Source organism: Merops nubicus, unplaced genomic scaffold, assembly GCF_000691845.1.
Source record: "Merops nubicus isolate BGI_N331 unplaced genomic scaffold, ASM69184v1 scaffold20961, whole genome shotgun sequence".
Lineage (NCBI taxonomy): Eukaryota > Metazoa > Chordata > Aves > Coraciiformes > Meropidae > Merops > Merops nubicus.
In genome coordinates, this window is record NW_008589265.1 from 1 (window position 1) to 18,345 (window position 18,345).

The window sequence follows — 18,345 nt, forward strand, 5'->3', positions numbered from 1 at the left end:
CACAGCACCGCAATAACCCAGACACAGGCCCCCGGAGAGGAAAGAGCCAGCATAACCAAGGAACACACCCTTTATTTCTGTTTTACCAAAGCACCGGTAGGGATTTTGAAGTGTTAAACACACACAATTACAAAACTCTCAAAAAATTATTAAATTAGAAAACCTTTATGACAAATACTGCCCAATGATCACATCACACATAAATAGGATACAAAAGAGATAAAAATAAAAACAATGTTTATTTTTTTAACCCTGTAAGAACCACTTACGGTAAAAAATAGGGCACTCGACAGCACATGAGTTTTAGGGACTCAACACATTGAAGTCCTGATTTTCTAGGAGGAGAAGGTGCCCAGCAGCTGAATGAAGAAGTTGAGTATCTGTAGCTGCTCTTTAATTGGCTTAAGTCATTATTTCATGCACACCCTGAACTCGCAAGGCATTCACACCAAGATCTCAACTGAAGTGCTACTGAGGTTAATTCAAAATCTTTCCTTTGAATCCAGATGGTTTTGGCTCAGTCCTGGGGATATTCAGGATCAGGAAATAAGGGTAAGAGCAGTAAAACAATATTAGCATCACACTCAGAAAAAAGGTGAGGATCAGAGAATATATAAGAATCAAGTTAAAAACCAAAACAAAACAACAAAATCATAATTTCTGGTATAAAACTTCTTATGAACACTGTGGCTGTTCAGGAGATAATCTCTTGTAAGTGTAGAGCCCAGGCACTTAAATTATTTTCAGCTTCACACTTCTGGTGGGTGGACCCTCGCCCACCATCCTATGTATCAAGAGAATGTTCAACAGTTTAAAAAAAGATATTAAAAAACCCACCACAAAAAAAAGCCCCACATGATCTCCCCAACAGAGAATGAAAAAAGAAGCATGGATAGGAAAAAACCTCTTATAAACATTAACATACTCAACAAAAACCACTGACAGGTTTTAAGAGCTGAAACTTCTTCAGCTTTACAGGATGAAAAAGACCTTTTAAAAAAGAAACATGGATAGGAAAAAAGCTCTTATAAACATTAACATACTCAAAAACCACTGACAGGTTTTAAGAGCTGAAACTTCTTCAGCTTTACAGGATGATAAAGACCTTTTTCCATTGTATGCAAAATCACTGGGTTTTGGGGGACAGTTTATGGTGTAACACCAGCTTCCAACACCCATCCAGTATTGCTGATACCCTACACTTAGGACACATACCACCATCATTTTATCATCTCATGCTGTGAGGAGAAGAGGAGAACGTCTCCTGACAGCGACCCTGAAACGCCACCTGATTTTCTAAACAACATATGGCTTCGAGATGCAGCTGCTTTTGTGCTTCGTGGCAGAGAGGTGAGGAGACCGCTGAGCTCAGGGAGAGGAGCGAGAGCGGAGGGGAGAGCCCAGCAAGGTGCTCTCTCCAAAGACGCTGTCGTAGGAGGACTTGAGGAACTGGACGTAGTTCTGCATGCTGCGGTTGGTGCTCTCCGACTGCTCCAGCCGGTCCTTCAGGTCCTGCAGGCGGCTCTCGTACCGGCGCTCCACCTGCACCGGGGAGCACAACACAGGCTGGAACACAGCAGCACCCATCCCCTTCACCTGAAACTCAAACTGCTCCCCAAAAGTGCTGAGGACAGCAAGGATTAGCACAGGAGTAGATGACATGACCATAGATGGTGCTATGATGTTTGTTCTGCTCATTTTCAACCCCTTTCAGCAACCCACTAATAAAAATGGAAGAGAACATGGCTAATCAGTTGGGCTTTTAGAGCTGATTAGTTATAGTTATAGGGAATTAAATACACTCTAAATCAGCTTGACCTGATCCATGTGCCAGCCCAATCCCAAGTAAAACTCAAGGGAACAAGCAGGGTACACAGGACATTATGAAGGAGACCCCTTCTTTCTTCTAGAAGAAATCCTTTCCTCTAGAAGAGAAACTGTAAACTCAGATAACCAAGCATGGTAACTAGAGTTGAAATCTGTCCATGATACGTGGTGCAAATCTAATCCAAATGTAAGAAAGGTCTGATTATTTTCTTACACAGACATAAGATTAGAGCAAGTTCATTCATATCACTGATGTAAGTGACAAGCAAATGAGAGTCCACGCTCCTGAATCAGGGATGTAACAGACATATCACATCACACAACTGCCATGGAAACATGCAACAGCTTGTCACATTTGGACACAGCTCTGCATGACTTTGCAGCACGTCCACAGGACCTCAGTTTCTGGCCTGCAGATGCTGCCAGGACACCACCAGCACAACAGGAGCACCCCTGGCAAGTCACTCACATCGTCTTTGCTCCGGCGCAATTTGTTCAGCTCTGTTTTATTCCTACTCAGCTGAGTCTCCAAATCCAGCAGCTTTGACTGGGCTGCCCTCTCTCTAGATGCTGCTCGTTCTCGGGTTTGTTCCACCTGTGTGCAACAACAGAGCAACTTTTCAAATGGTTGTCTAGGGAAGAATGACTTTTCCCAAGCCCATTGCCCACAAAAACCCTATAAAGTTTAACTGGACACGTTCTCATGCACAAGCAGCAGCTCAGCCCTCTGCTGTTCTCTCCTCTGTTGCAAACTGGAACGCAGGACTCTGCTTTTCAGTGGTTTAAGAGCTGACAAACAGCACCAGCACATTTTATTCCTTGTAGTTCACCAAAACGTGATGATTTCCATTAATTTGGTCATAGGCTGAGGAGGTATTTTCAGAATTCTCACTGCTTGCCTCTTACAGTCTGGGATAATTCACAAACCAGAAAGGACTTACTTGTCTTTTGGCATCTTCAATGGCCATCTCCAGCTGACGTGCCAAGGAGCTACACTCACGGGTCTTCTCCTCCAGCCGCAGCTGGCACTGGTGGATCGACTCCTCGCGTTTTGCTATGACCTGAAGGAATTCTATGTTCTGGGCACTCGTTGTCTCTAGTTTTCTAGGTTAAGACAATAATGGAAGGAAACCTATTCATTTTAAATGGAGTGTGTTTCAGTCTGCCTTTTTGTCAGGTCCTGACTAGTCTGGGAATAGATCCTATTCCCCCTTGAGAGGCAGGAACTGCAAAACCCACTTAATTTCTCAACTCAAAATTTCAAAGATTGAAGGAGATAGAGTACCCACACACTTGCATTTTCCCAGACATTGTCTAAAAAGAACTGAAACTAAAAAACTTAGAAACATGGGTAAAAATACTGTAACATGCAATAATCTCAAAATTGTTGGGCTAGATGGCACAAGGAGATGGCTTATCTCCTGTGTAAGTCATCATCATTTCTAACCACGTATTAATAGGTCTTGTGAAAGCATTTAACTCTCTCTCCAGTGGACAGCTACTGATAAGAAATCCTCGTGGGATAAGCAAAGGCACAGAATCCTGGAGGCATATGAGGGACTGGAACAAGAATGAAGCTGTTTCAATACCCTGAAAAAACAATGGGAAGAAGATGGATATGAAAGGTTAAGAGAGCCAGAGAAGCCTAATATTTCTAACCTTTCTAGCTCCTCCACCTTGAAGGTGAGCTGCTTTTTCTCCTCCTGGGCAGACTGATACCTCTCTCTTGTGATCTCCATTTTGTTCCCCTGGAGCTCAATCTAAAAATTACAGTAATTAATTACTCGACAGAGTAGTCACACTACATACACACACAACCAACCACCTAAAACATATGCAGCTCTCCAAAAGGAAACATGCTCAATTCATAATTTCTGGAGAGCCCCAGAAAATGAACAGCGGATAGAGAAGCAAAGCACTAAACATCCATTTTGCTGTTTTCCAATTAGTTTCCTTTGGAAAAATAGGAGAAAATTCTTCCATATTGCAAGGGAAAAGCCAGGTCCCTAAATGCTTGCATGCAGAGCAGCCACCTGTAAGCACAGCAAAGCACACACATTAAAAGCAGCCCACAAAGGCATTAGAGCCTGAGATACCAGGGAGGTTTGTAATTGCAAGCCAGAGTAAAGCAGTCAGACTGCAAGATCATTTGCTGTGTCTTGAGGCAGGGTTGTAGAAGTCATGCCTGTCTAATTATCCTGCAGTACCTGCGTGGTCCTTCTGGGGACAAAAATCAGGGACTGGGAAAACAACCTGAAATCAGGGTGAGAAAACAAGGTTGGGACAGCACTGTCAGCAGAAAAACACCAGAGGGAAAGCTGACAGACAACGGAAGCACCAGAAGTGAGTGTTGGCATTAGCAAGTGTCATCACTGCTGCCATTCAAGTCCCAGTGAGGTTCTGCACCAAGAGATGAGAAACCTTTCAAGCAGTAAGGAATGCTACTGGCTATGCCACAAAGTTCTTTCACAAAGACATAGCACACAGCTTTATTTTGCAGCACACATTTAATCTTTTCAAAAAGAGACACGAAGAGGAATGAAGTTTGAACCTTCCTGTGATTAGAAATCCATCTTGGTCTTCAGGCTGGAGGCTGCAGGTCTGCAGGTACATTACACCAGTTCCTTACCCGCTGACGAAGATCTGCAATCATGACAGAATGCTCCACGACCTTCTTCTCATAATCCTGAAGCTGGTCCTGACATTCTGCTAGTTGTGTCTCTCTCATCTTTAGGATTTCAGGCAGCTTTTCCAGTTCAGCAAGCTGGCTCTGGAACTGCTTACGTGCCTATAGACAAAAGAGAGAACATGAGGACTTGCAAATGTTCCTAAGTTCAAGACTAAAAAGTTTCTCAACTTCAGTGAAGCTCTGTTTGTCTGCAACCATGATGACACTGTGTGGATATCTGGCCAGTATTGGAGTTCAAAGCCTAAGGTCTTCTCCTACTCCAAAAGGCTTTCTCTTAGGATCTAGCATTCCTATGGATGGAGTGAGAATACGTATTTTGGATCATGGGCTTCAGTTTTACTACAAGCTTGCTTTTCTTTATGGACTGCTGCTCCACACCAGAAATGGTGTAACCTAGGACAGTCAGCTGTTCTAGACCACTACTTTTGCAGCAAAGGACACACTAAGCAATTTAAACACCTCTGAAGAGTGCAATATAGTAATAAAGTTGCTAAATATTCAATACATTTTGCAGAATGAACAAATCCTCAGAAAAACTAATGGGAAGGCAAACTCAGATAAGCCTTTTGTTTCCTATTCACAGCCATTTTCCCCTATATTCAGAACATGAAGATCCACAAATACCTACAACATCTCAGACTTTAGAGGAATACTTACCAATTCTATCTCCTCGGTCTTTTCATCCTTTAGTGTCCTTTTCTCTTTATCACACTCTTCCAGCTTTGCTGCCATATCATCTGCTTCCATTTGGCTCTTCAATACCTGGGTATACAAAAAAATCCCACACACTTTATGTGGTATACACAGTTTTCAATAAATGTGCAACTCTTTGAAGAAACTAAAACTGCTCAAGGATCAGCAACAAGTTTCTTGCCACCTTCACCACCACCCCAGAACTGTATTGGAAGTTCACTTCCTGCTTCTGCCACTGGATCATTTGAGCTTTCCACCAGATGTTCTCCCGACTTGCCTTATCTTCCTACTACCACAATATCCAAAAACCCCAAGAAACAGCCAAGAACAGCACTTCCCACTCTAAAAGGTGGAAGAAAGCATCTTACTATGTTCCTTTACCTTTTCAAAAGGAGCAGGGAAAAGTGAAATAATTGAAACCAGTCTTATTTTCTATTCATCAAGATCTCTCCTGTGAGAGACAACTCTTCCTAACAACCAAGTTATCAGCACACAGGGAGAAAGGCAAGTATTCTACAGTGGTACACAGCACATGGCAGTTTGGATGCTGCCATTTGAGAAAAAGTCAGTTTAACTGAGATAAAAGAACTGAAACTGTATGAAACTGCAACATCCTCCAAGAGCAAACAGAGTTAAAGTGATATAGAAGAAGCCATAACAGTGAAGGGAGAAAACGTTTGTGCATGGCTAAAGGTTTTGATTAGATGTCTACCTGTGACTTGTAGCCTTCAATCAACACTTCGTAGTTCCTGACAGAGCTTTTGAGCTCCTGCACTTCCAGCTGTGCTTGGTTCAGCTTTTCCTCCATTGGGACCACACTGGCCTGAAAAACAGAAAACATCTTCCATTGAGTGCCTGGAAGTAACTGCCACGCTAGCTCTCTTACATGGTTTAGTCTGGGAAGAGAAGATTTTTGCCAGTTTAAGCTGGCAAAACTTTCCAGACTTGAGTGGATTGCCAGTTTTACACCAGCAGAGCACAGAGGTTTGTGATGGATGTGCAGTCTTTCCATATGCCTGAACGAGATGTGCTACTTGGATTAGGGCCACTCTTTACTTGGACCAACGCCTAGTTTTCCAAGAAGAAAATTATGTAGGTCACCTACAGGATCACCAGTAGTAAGAGAGAGGACAGTAGAAATATGCCACACGTTTATTTTATTCTGGAGATTACCACTCTCTCTGCATGAGCTACAGTTATTCTGTTGCAGCTGTTCCAAGCAGCAGGTAGAGGTAAGATCCCAGCTGGAAGAAACAGTACTTGGATTGGAGATACTCCTAGAAAAACCTGAAAGAAACCCTGTCCTCCCAGAATGTTTATTTTCTCTCTTTATACCTCTTCTCAGCACACTTCCCCTATCATATGCACATTATGGTAAAATGGTTTGAAACTACATGGCAGCAATAGGTGCAATTCAATTTGATTTTTTACCCCCTAGCATCTCATCTTGAAAACCCCAAAAAAACTGACCTTCAGCTTCTCGTTCTCCAGTTTGTAAGATGTGGTCTCTGTGGTCTGTTGATGCAGTTTATCCACCAAAGATTCTCTGTCCTCCCGCACCTTGTCCTCCAGGGTTGCCTGCTGCTCCAGCAAGTCTGCAACACGTCTGCCACACAGGAAGAAAAGTAATCCTTAGGTGACAAGAAAGAGCAAGGCTACCTACCCTTGAAAATTGCTTCAGAAACACGGCTTGGCCTTATCCTTTCATCTTTCTCCTGCAGTCATGTGTGCACATCTAACTGTTACACTGTTCTATTACCTCAATCTTCTCAGCCTGCTGGAAATTAACTTGTGCTGTCCCCTTGGAGTTCAAGTGCATTGCCTCCAAGAGGCACAGGGTAAAGAGGTACTTCTCTCCTCACATACCTATTTTTTCCTGAAGCAACAACTGTACTGCAGTGATACCAGCAAGTGTATTTAGCTTCAAAACAAACTGGCACAAACTATATTGCCTGTCTCTTCTAATCCCTTCCATTCAAGCATCTCAAACAGATCTCAAAAGAAAGATAACCTTAATTCTTTTAAAGCTTTAGAAAATGGCAAAGGAACAGAAAGTCTTAAGGGTTAGCAAACCCTTAAGAAACCTGCCTTTGCTGTGGCAAGTCAGCAGCAGAAGCCACATCTCTCTCTTTAAACTCTGCTCTAGTCCTTAGGCAGTGCTGAGTTTGCTTGGATATTTACAGGCAATCCAATTAAAGTATTAAATTTAATGTAGTTATTCAATTAAATTATCCTTGAACTTAGAACTCATCCCCACTCATACTTTTTTCCTCCACACTCATTGTATTTTAACCTGTTCAGTGTAACAATTTCCAGTTCAAGGTCACTCTTTTCCTTTACTACTTTGTTGTAGCGACTCCTCCAGGACTCCAGGGTAGACAGAGCCTCAGCAACATAACTGTCCTATCAAACAAAAGAAATACATGAGAAGAGAGCAAGTGTGACAAAAACACCACTAGACATGGGGGGTGCAGACAATAGGCAGAGATGTTGATGTGGGCAAGGATGGTATGTGCAGAGAATTCACTTTTAAAATACTGAGGACAAGTATTCATTTTTATTCTTCCTGATCCTTCAGAGAGGTGTTCTCCAATTCTACTGGCAGCCAACAGACATAACTGCAGCAGAAGGTACCTCTTCGAAGGCAGATAATCTATGATAAATAAAAACCATGACTATGATTCTACTAGTGGCTTCAGTCTCTGGAATTCTAAAAACAATAAAGAAAAAAACAATCAAGCAGTGTGAAATCCACGTTCCCCTCTAATTCCTTCTAGTCCTGACTTTCCTACTCTTTTTTCATATCCTTCAGTCATTTTTCAACAGGAAATTCCAGCACACCTCTAAGACTTTATACTTCTCTGCTCTGACTAGTTTCTCAATTCACAACCAACTCCATTCAGAATTTTCAGCCCAAAGCACAAGGCTTTATTTTTTGAGCTTTTCTCAACCCTCAGATGGTTCTAAAGAACCAGGCAAAAAAATTGATCTGCTAGTTTAGTATGATCCAAGTTACTGCACGTCCTAAGCTAAGGACATACAGCAAATGTGACAAATGAGCAAACTGGATTTGTTCTAAACTTAGCATAAATGGGCCAAAGCATCAAGACAGAAATAAATCTCATTAGTTGAAAGCAGAGACTCTCCCCAGGGCTGCTGCCAGAAGCCAAAGATTCAGATGCATGACCTGAAATGAGGTCTCTCCTCCCGTGCCACCAGGTACCTTTTCTGCCAGCTGGCCAGAGAGCTGCTGGGCGCACTCCTCGCTCCGCTCCGCCCGCTCTTTCTGCGCACGGACGGCTTTCCTCAGGGCCTCCTTGTCGTGCTCTGCCTTCCGCCGCAGCTCCTGCAGCTGCTCCAGCACGTGCTCCACCTCTGCCTTATGCTGAGCCTCACTGCGCTCCAGATTCTGCAACAGGTGGGGAAAACACCACACAGAATGATGTCCTTATACTTTGTACCCAAAGCAGCAACTAATTCCCTAGAAACAGTGGAGAGAGCTGGGAATAAACCTTCAACCTTCAGCCTGGAGGCTCCTGCAATTGTGTTTCACCTACACTATCCTGTCCTAATGCTGGCAGACTTTTCAACACCACAGGTCTTCCTTTCCTTCCAAGACATTTCCTTTCTTCTTTCAGAAGCTGCTCTCTAGAATATAGATTTCTTCTCCTGACCAAGGTAAATACTGGTCTACCAGTCTTTCGATCTACCCAAGAGCATTCTCTTTATTAACAGAGATTCTCACACATAAGATTGTTTGTTTATGCAGCTACATAGCTCAACAGAATTAAAGCTCTTCTAAGCCATTAATAAACATCTGTTCACCACAACATCAACAGATGTTAAAACCTAAGACTTTGAACAAGATAAACCAGGGGAACTTTCTCCTCCTCATTAATACAGTAGAAAGCATGCGTGAGATCCTGCATCAAACACAGGAACCTACGGCACAGAATTTTTCCCAGAAAGCAAATTAAATAGTTTACAATCTGTCTTGATGCTTGACTAAACCAAAGCCATCTTTTAAATAATTATGAAGCAATTAGAGAAAAAAAAAGTCTAATTAATGCACATAAACTTTAAGGCTATGATTTTGCCTCACACATCAGAAGTGAAAAGATTTTTCTTCTCTGACTTCATTTGAAGAGTCTGCTGTGTGTTAGTGGTGTGAACATCACCAGCCAATATTTCAGGCTACCAGACAGGGCAGAAGAACAGTCGGTGAGTGCTGCTTCCCTTGTCAGTCATTCAGCTCGTGAGGGTAAATGAAGAGGCAGTGCCCAGGCCCCCGACACCCACCCTCAGCCGGATAGTCAGACGGTTGTTCTCGGCTTCCTTGTTCCGCAGCTGCGCCTGCAAGCGGCCTCTCACGGCCTCCATGGATTTTGAGAGTTCACAGGCTGTCCTTGCCTGGTCCTAATAGGAAGCAACAAGACAGACACCTTTCTCCTCAACAAGCTAATAGAAGGAGCACTTTATAATATGTAACAGTCTCAGATTTCTTCACTGATTGATCTCCAGCCACCTCCACTTCCCTCAGATGGACCCTCACAGCTCGTCTACTCCAAATGGGGAACAAATAAGTAGTCATTTATTTTACATCAGATGTGAATGAGTGGCCTGAAAGGTTTGTTCTAAGGCAAAACATCGTTCCTCTGATCTTTTCCAGTGCATTCCCCTTTTACTTACTAAATAGAGGAACAGATTGGAATTTGACATCAGGAACCAATATGACCTTAAACAAAAAAAGTGATAAGCCCGAGCAAAGTAACACAACCTACTCATCTTTGTGACAGGTGTCTTACTAGCAAAAGATGGAATCCCCAGCTGTGTGAGAATAGGTGGCGGAATTTGACATCAGGAACCAATATGACCTTAAACAAAAAGGCAACTCAGTGATAAGCCCAAGCAAAGTAGTATGACCTACTCATCTTTGTGACAGGTACCTTACTAGCAGAAGATGGAATCCCCAGCTGTGTGAGAATAGGTGGCTGTGTGTCTAGTTTTATAAGTAATCCAGTCATCTAAACCCTTAAAGAGTAATTGTCTGCAAGTACAAAGCCATATTTTGGATTATCTGTGCTTCTACAGAACTGGATGGTGGAGCAGGGAGAGGAAAACAGGAAAAGGAAACTACCTTTTCTGCCTGTATCTGAATGGTAAGATTGTCCACTTCTTTTTCTTTCTCCTGAAGCATCACTTGAAGTTGCTGGGAAAACAAACACCATTCAGATGTTAAGTAACAAACACATTTAGGTTGGCAGGTGGAGAGAAAGAGCTCTAACTGCCTCCCTCTGGAGACCCTCTGATCCACAGCACTGTCTGTCTGGTATCCACAGCAACAGCACCCTCAGCTCTGGAAAAACAGGCTGCACTCTCCTCAAGCAGCAAGGAAAAGGAACACACATACATGTGTGTAACAGGGCATAGGATACCCAGTCAAGAGCAAGGACTGGACAGGACTAAATACTCCACAGACAAAAAACAGCATTACCTATGTCTCACAGCAATGTTTATAACTTCTGGCAATGTTAGAACCCTTTCCTCACTTTACAGATAAGGAAATGAACAATAAGTGGCACCAGGTCATGCACTCATTTGGTGACAGAGGCAGATACAGAAAGCCTGCCCTCTCTGTGCTTCTCTATCTCTAAGGATAACATGATAAACACATTGAAACAAAAAGATGATTTCTAAACTGAAGAATTCTATCCTGACCATGTATTTTGACAGTAGATATTTTTTTCTCTCCTATCCTCAGAGTCTTCTTTTTAAAGAAATATGGAGTACAATTCTTACTTTGTACAAGAAAAGGTAAGCAGAATAATTTGTGCTTACACATTGTAAAACTAGGCTTCAGTTTTCCTTTAGAGCTGAATCCTGTAAATCCTGGTGGTGCTTTGATATGCAAGTCTCACTTGTGCCATCCCATTCTAAGCCCCAGTATTTCAAGGACTACAAAAATCTCTACACTTTGAAATGTAGGTTGTTAACCAGAGGAGCTCTGATTGCTACAAAAGTAAAAACATTTTTTTATTGGCCTAAAAGGCATTAGTGTAAGACTTGGCGGCTGAAGACAAAGAACAGCTTGTCATTTTAGATCTCTCTTCTTTATCATTAAAAGAAAAAAAGAGACTGTGGTTTGCTTACCACTTTCTCTGCATCTGAGTCAGCCAGCCTTTTCAGCAGTGCCCCTTGCTGCTCCAGTATCTTCTGAGCATCCTTCTACAAAAGAAACACAGGAGAAAAACTGTTAACTAAAACGTCCATTTTATATATCTTCTTTAAATGGAACTGGGCAAATAAACCATTTTCTCCCAGTTGCAGCAACAATTCTCAGAAGATACCAAGAAGCATCAAATTTGCTATGTATTTCACACATCATCACCCATCTCAGAAAGCTTTTCCACTTCTCAGTCAAAGATTACAATAAAAAGCATGATGGCAATTTAAGCTCTTTCTGAACTCTCCTGCTACTCAGGGAAAGCCATGCAGAAGAACTCGGTCCTTTTATCCAGTCTCACTAGTGGCTGAAAGAACCATTACCATCAGCCTGCTTTTGCTCAAATGGAGTATAAATTACAGGAATAGCAATTTCTTTTCTGTATCACTCTTACAAGCAGTACAGAATTGTTCTGTACAGGAATAATCTTTTTTTATCTTTTAATGCAGTCAAAGACTTAGATGCACTAATGTCCTCACAGAAGAAAAGTCAGTCTGACTATGATATAGGCAAGGATAAAAAAAGAAAACCCTATCCACCCTTTATGACACAGGGTCAACAGCAGGGTTAGGAGAATAAAAAAAAAAAAGGAGTTAGAAGTTCTCAAACTCCATTTCAGTCCATGAGAGAACTTAGTTTCCTGCAGTCACCCAAGCTGAAGCACACAGATGTGGCTACCTCCCGGCTGTGGTGCTCTCTGAGAAGCCCTCGCAGTGTCCTGTTGGATTCTTCAAAGGTGCTCAACTTCTGGAGCAGAAGCTCTTTTTGTCTTGTCAGCATGTTAATATCTGAGCTGCTCATGTTTTTTTCCTAGAGGGAAAAATACAGGGACAAGAAAGGAAGGGAAGAGAAAGGAATTGTTCACACAGAATTCATGTATGAAGCTGATAAAAGCATGAGCAGTGCAACGGTCAGCACGATCTGTGCAAAAGGTGGCTGCTGCAAGTAAACACCCTACTTCAAAACAAAATTAGCAAACACCTTAAGCATGTTAAAATCCTGCACTTTTCCTTATGTCTTTCCTGGATCAGCAGCTGTAATGTTACATTTTTAAGATAGGCATATAGAAGGCCAACACGGCAAAAGCACAGAACAGAAAAGGACAACACCTACAATGTTGAGTCTCCCAATTGTGTTTTTCAGGGCATGAATCTGCCTGGCTGCTGCTGCTCCATCCCTTTCTGCCTCACTCAGCTTGGCCATCAAAAACTCTTTCTCACGCTGCAAGTACTTTTTCTGTAGCCTGTAATGAAAATCCAGCCATCAGAGAAACAAGAAGCTTTAATAGCTGTACCAGCCACTATTGATACATAGTTGATTTGGTTAAAACTCATAAAACCCCTCGAATCAGAGGATAAAAGCTCTAAATAAACACTGCTTAAGATTTACCCTCTTTCAATGTGGAAGTTGTTCTGACAGAAGCCAGTAAGAAGACACCAGGACCTTGCCAGGACCACAGCTATAAGACAGGAATTTAGAGGGGACAAACTGGGCTTATACCAAAGCTTGCACACATTATTAACCCCCAAACACAATGCTGTGCTTTTCCTGGGCACATAAGCCACACCAGCAATAAGACTCCAAATGACTGAACATGAAACAGGAAAGCACAGCAAGATATGCAGCTCAAGGTTTTTAGCCAGGGCTCTTAATCTCAGAAGTATTCATAAAGTTTTCTGAAAAAGGAACACACAGTATTAACTTGCAAGTCATCTTTCTTAAAGAAAAAATAAAATTAACTCTCTTAAAACACTAGTGTCCCCATGGAAACACAAACTTCCCAAATTATTAAGATACAAAGCAGATGCAAAACCATCAGGTTTGGATTCCTTCAGAGTCACTGATAGAAAAACAAAACAAAAAAACCACCACGATTCAGTTCTTTCAGGGGCCCCTGTCTTGGTAAGATTTTCAGAGGACAAAAATTCTCCTCTAGTCTTCAGCTCCACATTTATTCATTTGTTGTTCTGTCAATACCATCCCAATTCAAACAGCACCTCTTAACCTTCAAGATACTAATTGCAGAGCTAGGATGACCCTCCCATAGCCCACACAAACCACCTGCTCTCAAGGGTTGTTTTTGCCATTTCAATAAACATGCCAGAGCCCTTCTCTGCAGCTACTGCCATCTGAAGTCTCCTTCCCAAAGGGTGACAAAAAATCCAAGAACATCAGCTCTCCAGCAGCACTGCAGCCCAGGGAACAAACTACAACCTCAAATAGCATCAGCAATAAAGGAGGGAGGTGCCCTGTGAACACCACAACTTGCAGCAGCAGTGGAGAACTGGAGCTCTCTTACACAGTCAGATCTTTCTCCTCCTTTATGCGCTCAATGTTGCGCCTGAGCAGGGTGTTCTCATGTTCTGTTTCTACCAGCTCCTGTGTGACCTCATTCAGTTCCTCCTTCTGCTCCTCCAGCAGACGCTTTCTCATTTGCTGCTGTTCCTCCTTTTTCTGCAGCTTGGCCTGATTAAGATATTTAAACAGAACTTAAGACAAGCCAAGTATTTTTAAGTGATACACTGAATCCACATCTCAGACCAGGGAACCAGCCACTCAGCTGCACCAAACAACAAATGACCATGGTCTGGGGTTTGGGTTTTTTTTTTCCCCCTCCTAGATACTACCAGGCTGTTCTTGTGCACGAAGGGTGAAATTCACTTATTGCCTGGAAATACCTCCCATCCCCTACAACAAGGTTCTGGTTTTAAGTACAAAAATTGTCATCAGCCATGAGACATGTGACAGACCTCAAACATAGGAAAGGAGCTCTGGTAGGAGTTCACGTGCTGAAAGTGCCTTCTGTTGCTCTACTGCTGCTTTGTGAGATCTAGGGAACTGCATGAAATCAACCTCAACAGTTCCTGGTATTTTGTTTCCATCTACCCACTCTGGATTACTCAGAACATTCTGTGGCAGCTTAGTGTCACCACTGGTAGAGTGACTGGAGTTATGTACAGACCAGTTGAAAGCTCAGTGTGGCTCAAAAGTTGGCCACTGCTCCTCATGAATGACATTGTGTATCTCCTTTGGCAGTTAAGAGCACTACAAACAGTGGAAGTTGTGCAACAAGAAAGAACACTGGGGGAGGCTGAACTACTGCACCAGACTTGTTTCTTTTTACAGCAAAAAAAGTCACTGGAGATTGCCTGGCTTGTACAGAATTAAAGCTCACAAAATTAATGTGAACATACACCATGGATTTATTTAAGTGACACCATCAAACATTTATATTCAATTAACTCATTAAAAGTATCAAACCAGATTTTTCTTTTACAGTCATGCAAGTAACCCTGTTAAATTTTGTAGCATAAAAAAAATGGAAAACACATAATACCAGAATCTACTTGATTCAAATCCTTTTCTTGTTCACCAATTTGAACTTCATATAGTTTTGAGCAGGATCATAAGAATACAGGATTTGCTACTCAATGTTAACTCAAAGTTAAAAATGCAGTTTTCCCCCATGACAGAGCATCTTATGAAATCTGGAAACATCTCCAACCCTTCTCTTAAATGGTGTCCAGTACATAAGAGGCTGTTTATCTGGTAAACTCAGCATCACTGGGTTGGATGTTTTGAAACAGAATCAGAAGAAATAATCTTGTTGACTAAGTCAATTCTTTGACAATAAGACATCATCACACTCTATTATTCACCTTCTGGAAGGACAAGTTTTCAGATCAGGCACTTGGGCAGAAGACAGACTATTTGGAAAGTGAAGCACAGCAAGATGATATTAAATGGGTAAAATTTTCAAATGTGTCATAGAAGAGCTTAGTGAATTTCTCCCTAGGATAGTTCAGCTCTTCTCAACAACTCAGAAATATATCTTTTTTCAGCAAGCTAACCACAGGCCTGGGTAGTCTTCTACTGCAACAAGACTTGATGCCAGCCTCCAGTCCCCTCTTGAACAGCTACAAAGCCCAGGCCAGCAGGTCTTTATACTGTCTCCTCACCTCATTCTTCAGTGTTCCCACTGTACTCATCAGGCTATCTATCTTCTTTTCATACTCATTCATCTTGCAGCAGACAGCATCCTCCTCATCAGTAGAGAGGTCGCTCAGGCGCAGCACTGACAACATTTTCTCTGTATCTGGAGGTGTCATTTCTAAATGGGAATTTGGTCCCTGGTAGAAAAGTAATACAGAGCATCATTTTTTTTTAGTGTCAAGTTATAAACAGTATTCTAATCCTAACTCTGTCAAAACAGAGACCAGGTCACACCACTGCAATAAGGCTAGGAAGGTTTAAAACAAAAAAAAATTCTAAACAGCTGTTTTGTTTCCATCAAGGAAAGGTCAAGAATGCAGAAAGACTAGAACAGAAAAAGAAGAAAAAAAAATAATGGAAGTTCAAATCCTCATCCAGGAAGAGTCAGGAATACAAAAGTCAAAACTATGAACCCATGGGAAAGAAAATATTACAAAACACTACACAAGTGCTCCACGTTTCAGGAGAGACTGTCTCTAGACTGGATCTTGAAGGGGTCTAGTAAAACTATAACAAACAAAGAAATTAGTCTGGCTTCTGGAGGCAGAAAAGCATAATATGGCCAGAGGCTGCTCATTAATTTCCAATTTTCTATATTATAATGATTTATAGAAGACCCTTAAAATGGATGTTAGGTCACAGTAGCCTTCTTTCAGATCAGCCCAGCTCCCTCCCTGCACAACTGCTCATTTCAACCTCAGATAAGCATGAAAGTTTGTTTTAAAGAGCAAGATCAGCCCTACCTCCCATTTGCTGGTGGATCTCCGAATACAGGCTTTGCCTGGGGGCATCCAGGGAGCCTTAGCTTTCACCTGGACAGCTCGGCCCACAGTCGTGGTATCCCCTTTCACCTTCTGTTTGTGCTTTTGCTAAAGAAAGAGAAAATAAAAAATAAATCACAGACTTTTAAAAGACCCATTTAAAATTTCTAGTGCTGCAAAACCAAACAAAAGCTCATCCATATAAAAATATCTCAGCGTTTCAGACGACAGATGAGATGAACCAGCAGCTATCAAAGGAGGGAGCCCTGCACTCGTGATGCAATGAGAGCCTTACCCAGGTCTGGGAGATTGGGGTGAGGGGGAAGGAGGCCTCCTCTGTACAGAGAGACAAAAAAATACTGCAACACAACCCATTCACATGAAGAAGGAACAACCTGGGAGATGGCTTCTTCATTCCACATTCATCTCACCTCACAAAAGAGCAGCTGTATCTTTTGACAACAGGACTACCACAGAAAAAAAGAACAGTGCAGTGTGATTTGTTATGCAAAGCCCCTGAAGTGTTTTCTCTGACTTGCAACCTACTAATAGATCCACACTGATTTGTACTGAACTTGAGGTGCTGTAGCTGGAGGAAAGCTCAAATGGTTTTGCACAATTCTAACCCTCGAGAAAGATCAGATATTCTAAATATTCCTTACAGGCAATTAATTAATGGAAGCAATTAAATTCACTGTCAGGCCCTACCTCACTATGACATTTGCCATTAGCAACAAACACAAAATTAATAGAGGACTTGGAACAGGATGTCTGCAGATAAGGAAGAATGAGCTAGCAACTTCCATCACCTTCTGAGAACAATTTTCTGTAAACATCCAACTACAAAAGAGGACATGAGGTTGCTAGAAACTCAACTTCAGTATCTCCTGCCTACTTCCCTCCTTCTTCATAAGGCTATGAAGAGATCCTCTTTGCTGCACAGCTCAGCAAACTGAGAAGGTGCTTAATGCCAGAAGATGTTTTGAATCCAGATTTTTTTTTTTTCTAAACACACTTATTTTAATACAATCAAGATAGAATTTGAAATGTCTAGAAATTTAAAACCCTTCCCCAAACCCTTCCTTCAAAAACAGGGATGAAGCCAAAGGAAAAAAAAAAAAAACATTATCAGGACACAAATTCAGGAAATAATAAAAGGAAACAGATTTTCCTTTTTCAATTCCCAAACTGGAATTGAATCACACGGAATTGAATCCCACTGGAAGCAATGCTCCTCACTATGACACTCAAATGTGAAAAGCAACTATATATTCTGTATCACACTTAAATAGTCTGAAACACAAATGACACGTTACAGAAAATTCACCACTGAATATCAATTCAAGTCTCACAGTTCTAATACAACAGTAAAACAGACCTTGAAGACTCTGTGGTGCTTCTAGGACCGTTCACCTTCCTCTTTGTAGCCCTCACAAACACCCAGCTGCACACTCCTACCTGGCATTTTGCAGGTGTGGTTTTCTGACCCTTTTTAATATGGACATGGACAGGGGTGTTCTCATCCACATGGACGTGCAAGGGGGGAGATGAAGAACGGTTCTTCATGGCTCTTCTCCCACAAATGGGAAGGGGCAACACAATGAAAGGAAACCTGTGAATAAGGAAACTGGAAATAACACTTCCCTCTGTGCCAGAGAGCAACAATGGCCAGCTTTGGTTAAAGTTGGAGCTTGCTTTCAGGAGCATCTGCCATTTTGAATTCCACACTGTTTTGCTGTAAAGCTAGGATTAATACAAATAATTTATCTGCTTCTGGCATCTTCTGCTTTAACGTGGTTATTAATGACCAAATACAATTGGATTGATCACAGGTGTCTGTAAGAGTCATTGGAGTTCAGTCTTAGGGCACACAAGCAAAACAAGGGTTCCAGTAACCAACACAACCCAATTATGAAGAGAAATATAAATGGGGAAGAAAAGGAGAATTTAACAGTTTAGTTAGAAAAATCATCAGGAAACCAACAGATTCTTCCATCCCAGAACCCTGAACCCATAAACTCTTTCCTATGTGCTTAGCTTTAAGTGTCTTTTTGAAGTTAAACAAATGCTTAAAAGCTCTTGGATCAAAGCATTTCTTTAATCCTCACCAAAAAAAACGCATAACCTCAACCAGTATCACACCACAGAAAAGCCTTGAG

The 18,345-nt window shown here is 41.8% G+C and overlaps 1 protein-coding gene across 3 annotated transcripts; it reads right to left on the bottom strand.

Annotated features, from left to right (window-relative positions):
• Window positions 1-1,291: 1,291 nt before the first annotated feature.
• ODF2 (outer dense fiber of sperm tails 2) lies at window positions 1,292-17,792 on the bottom strand. Of its 3 annotated transcripts, none has more exons than XM_008949552.1 (19): window positions 17,645-17,792; window positions 16,169-16,294; window positions 15,392-15,562; window positions 13,732-13,898; window positions 12,546-12,675; window positions 12,111-12,242; window positions 11,360-11,431; window positions 10,347-10,418; window positions 9,509-9,625; window positions 8,433-8,618; window positions 7,503-7,612; window positions 6,680-6,815; window positions 5,922-6,032; window positions 5,174-5,278; window positions 4,457-4,615; window positions 3,487-3,587; window positions 2,769-2,931; window positions 2,297-2,422; window positions 1,292-1,542 (listed from the first exon to the last, which is right to left on the bottom strand). In XM_008949552.1, the coding sequence occupies exons 1-19, from the start codon at window positions 17,750-17,752 to the stop codon at window positions 1,369-1,371; spliced, it is 2,466 nt and encodes an 821-aa protein (XP_008947800.1). In that variant the 5' UTR covers window positions 17,753-17,792; the 3' UTR covers window positions 1,292-1,368. The 3 variants fall into 3 exon arrangements, with proteins under 3 accessions (XP_008947800.1, XP_008947799.1, XP_008947801.1); XM_008949551.1 differs by having other exon boundaries at window positions 11,360-11,434; XM_008949553.1 differs by having other exon boundaries at window positions 16,226-16,294; window positions 17,645-17,752.
• Between the last annotated feature and the right edge of the window lie 553 nt (window positions 17,793-18,345).

Coding starts and splice junctions, on each gene's coding strand:
- ODF2 (XM_008949551.1), bottom strand. CDS start 17,752: ATGAAGAACCGTTCTTCATCTCCCCCCTTGCACGTCCATGTGGATGAG. Junction 15,563..16,168: donor GATCCACCAGCAAATGGGAG/GTAGGGCTGATC, acceptor CTTTTCTACCAG/GGACCAAATTCCCATTTAGA. Junction 10,419..11,359: donor ACTCAGATGCAGAGAAAGTG/GTAAGCAAACCA, acceptor TTGTTTTCCCAG/CAACTTCAAGTGATGCTTCA.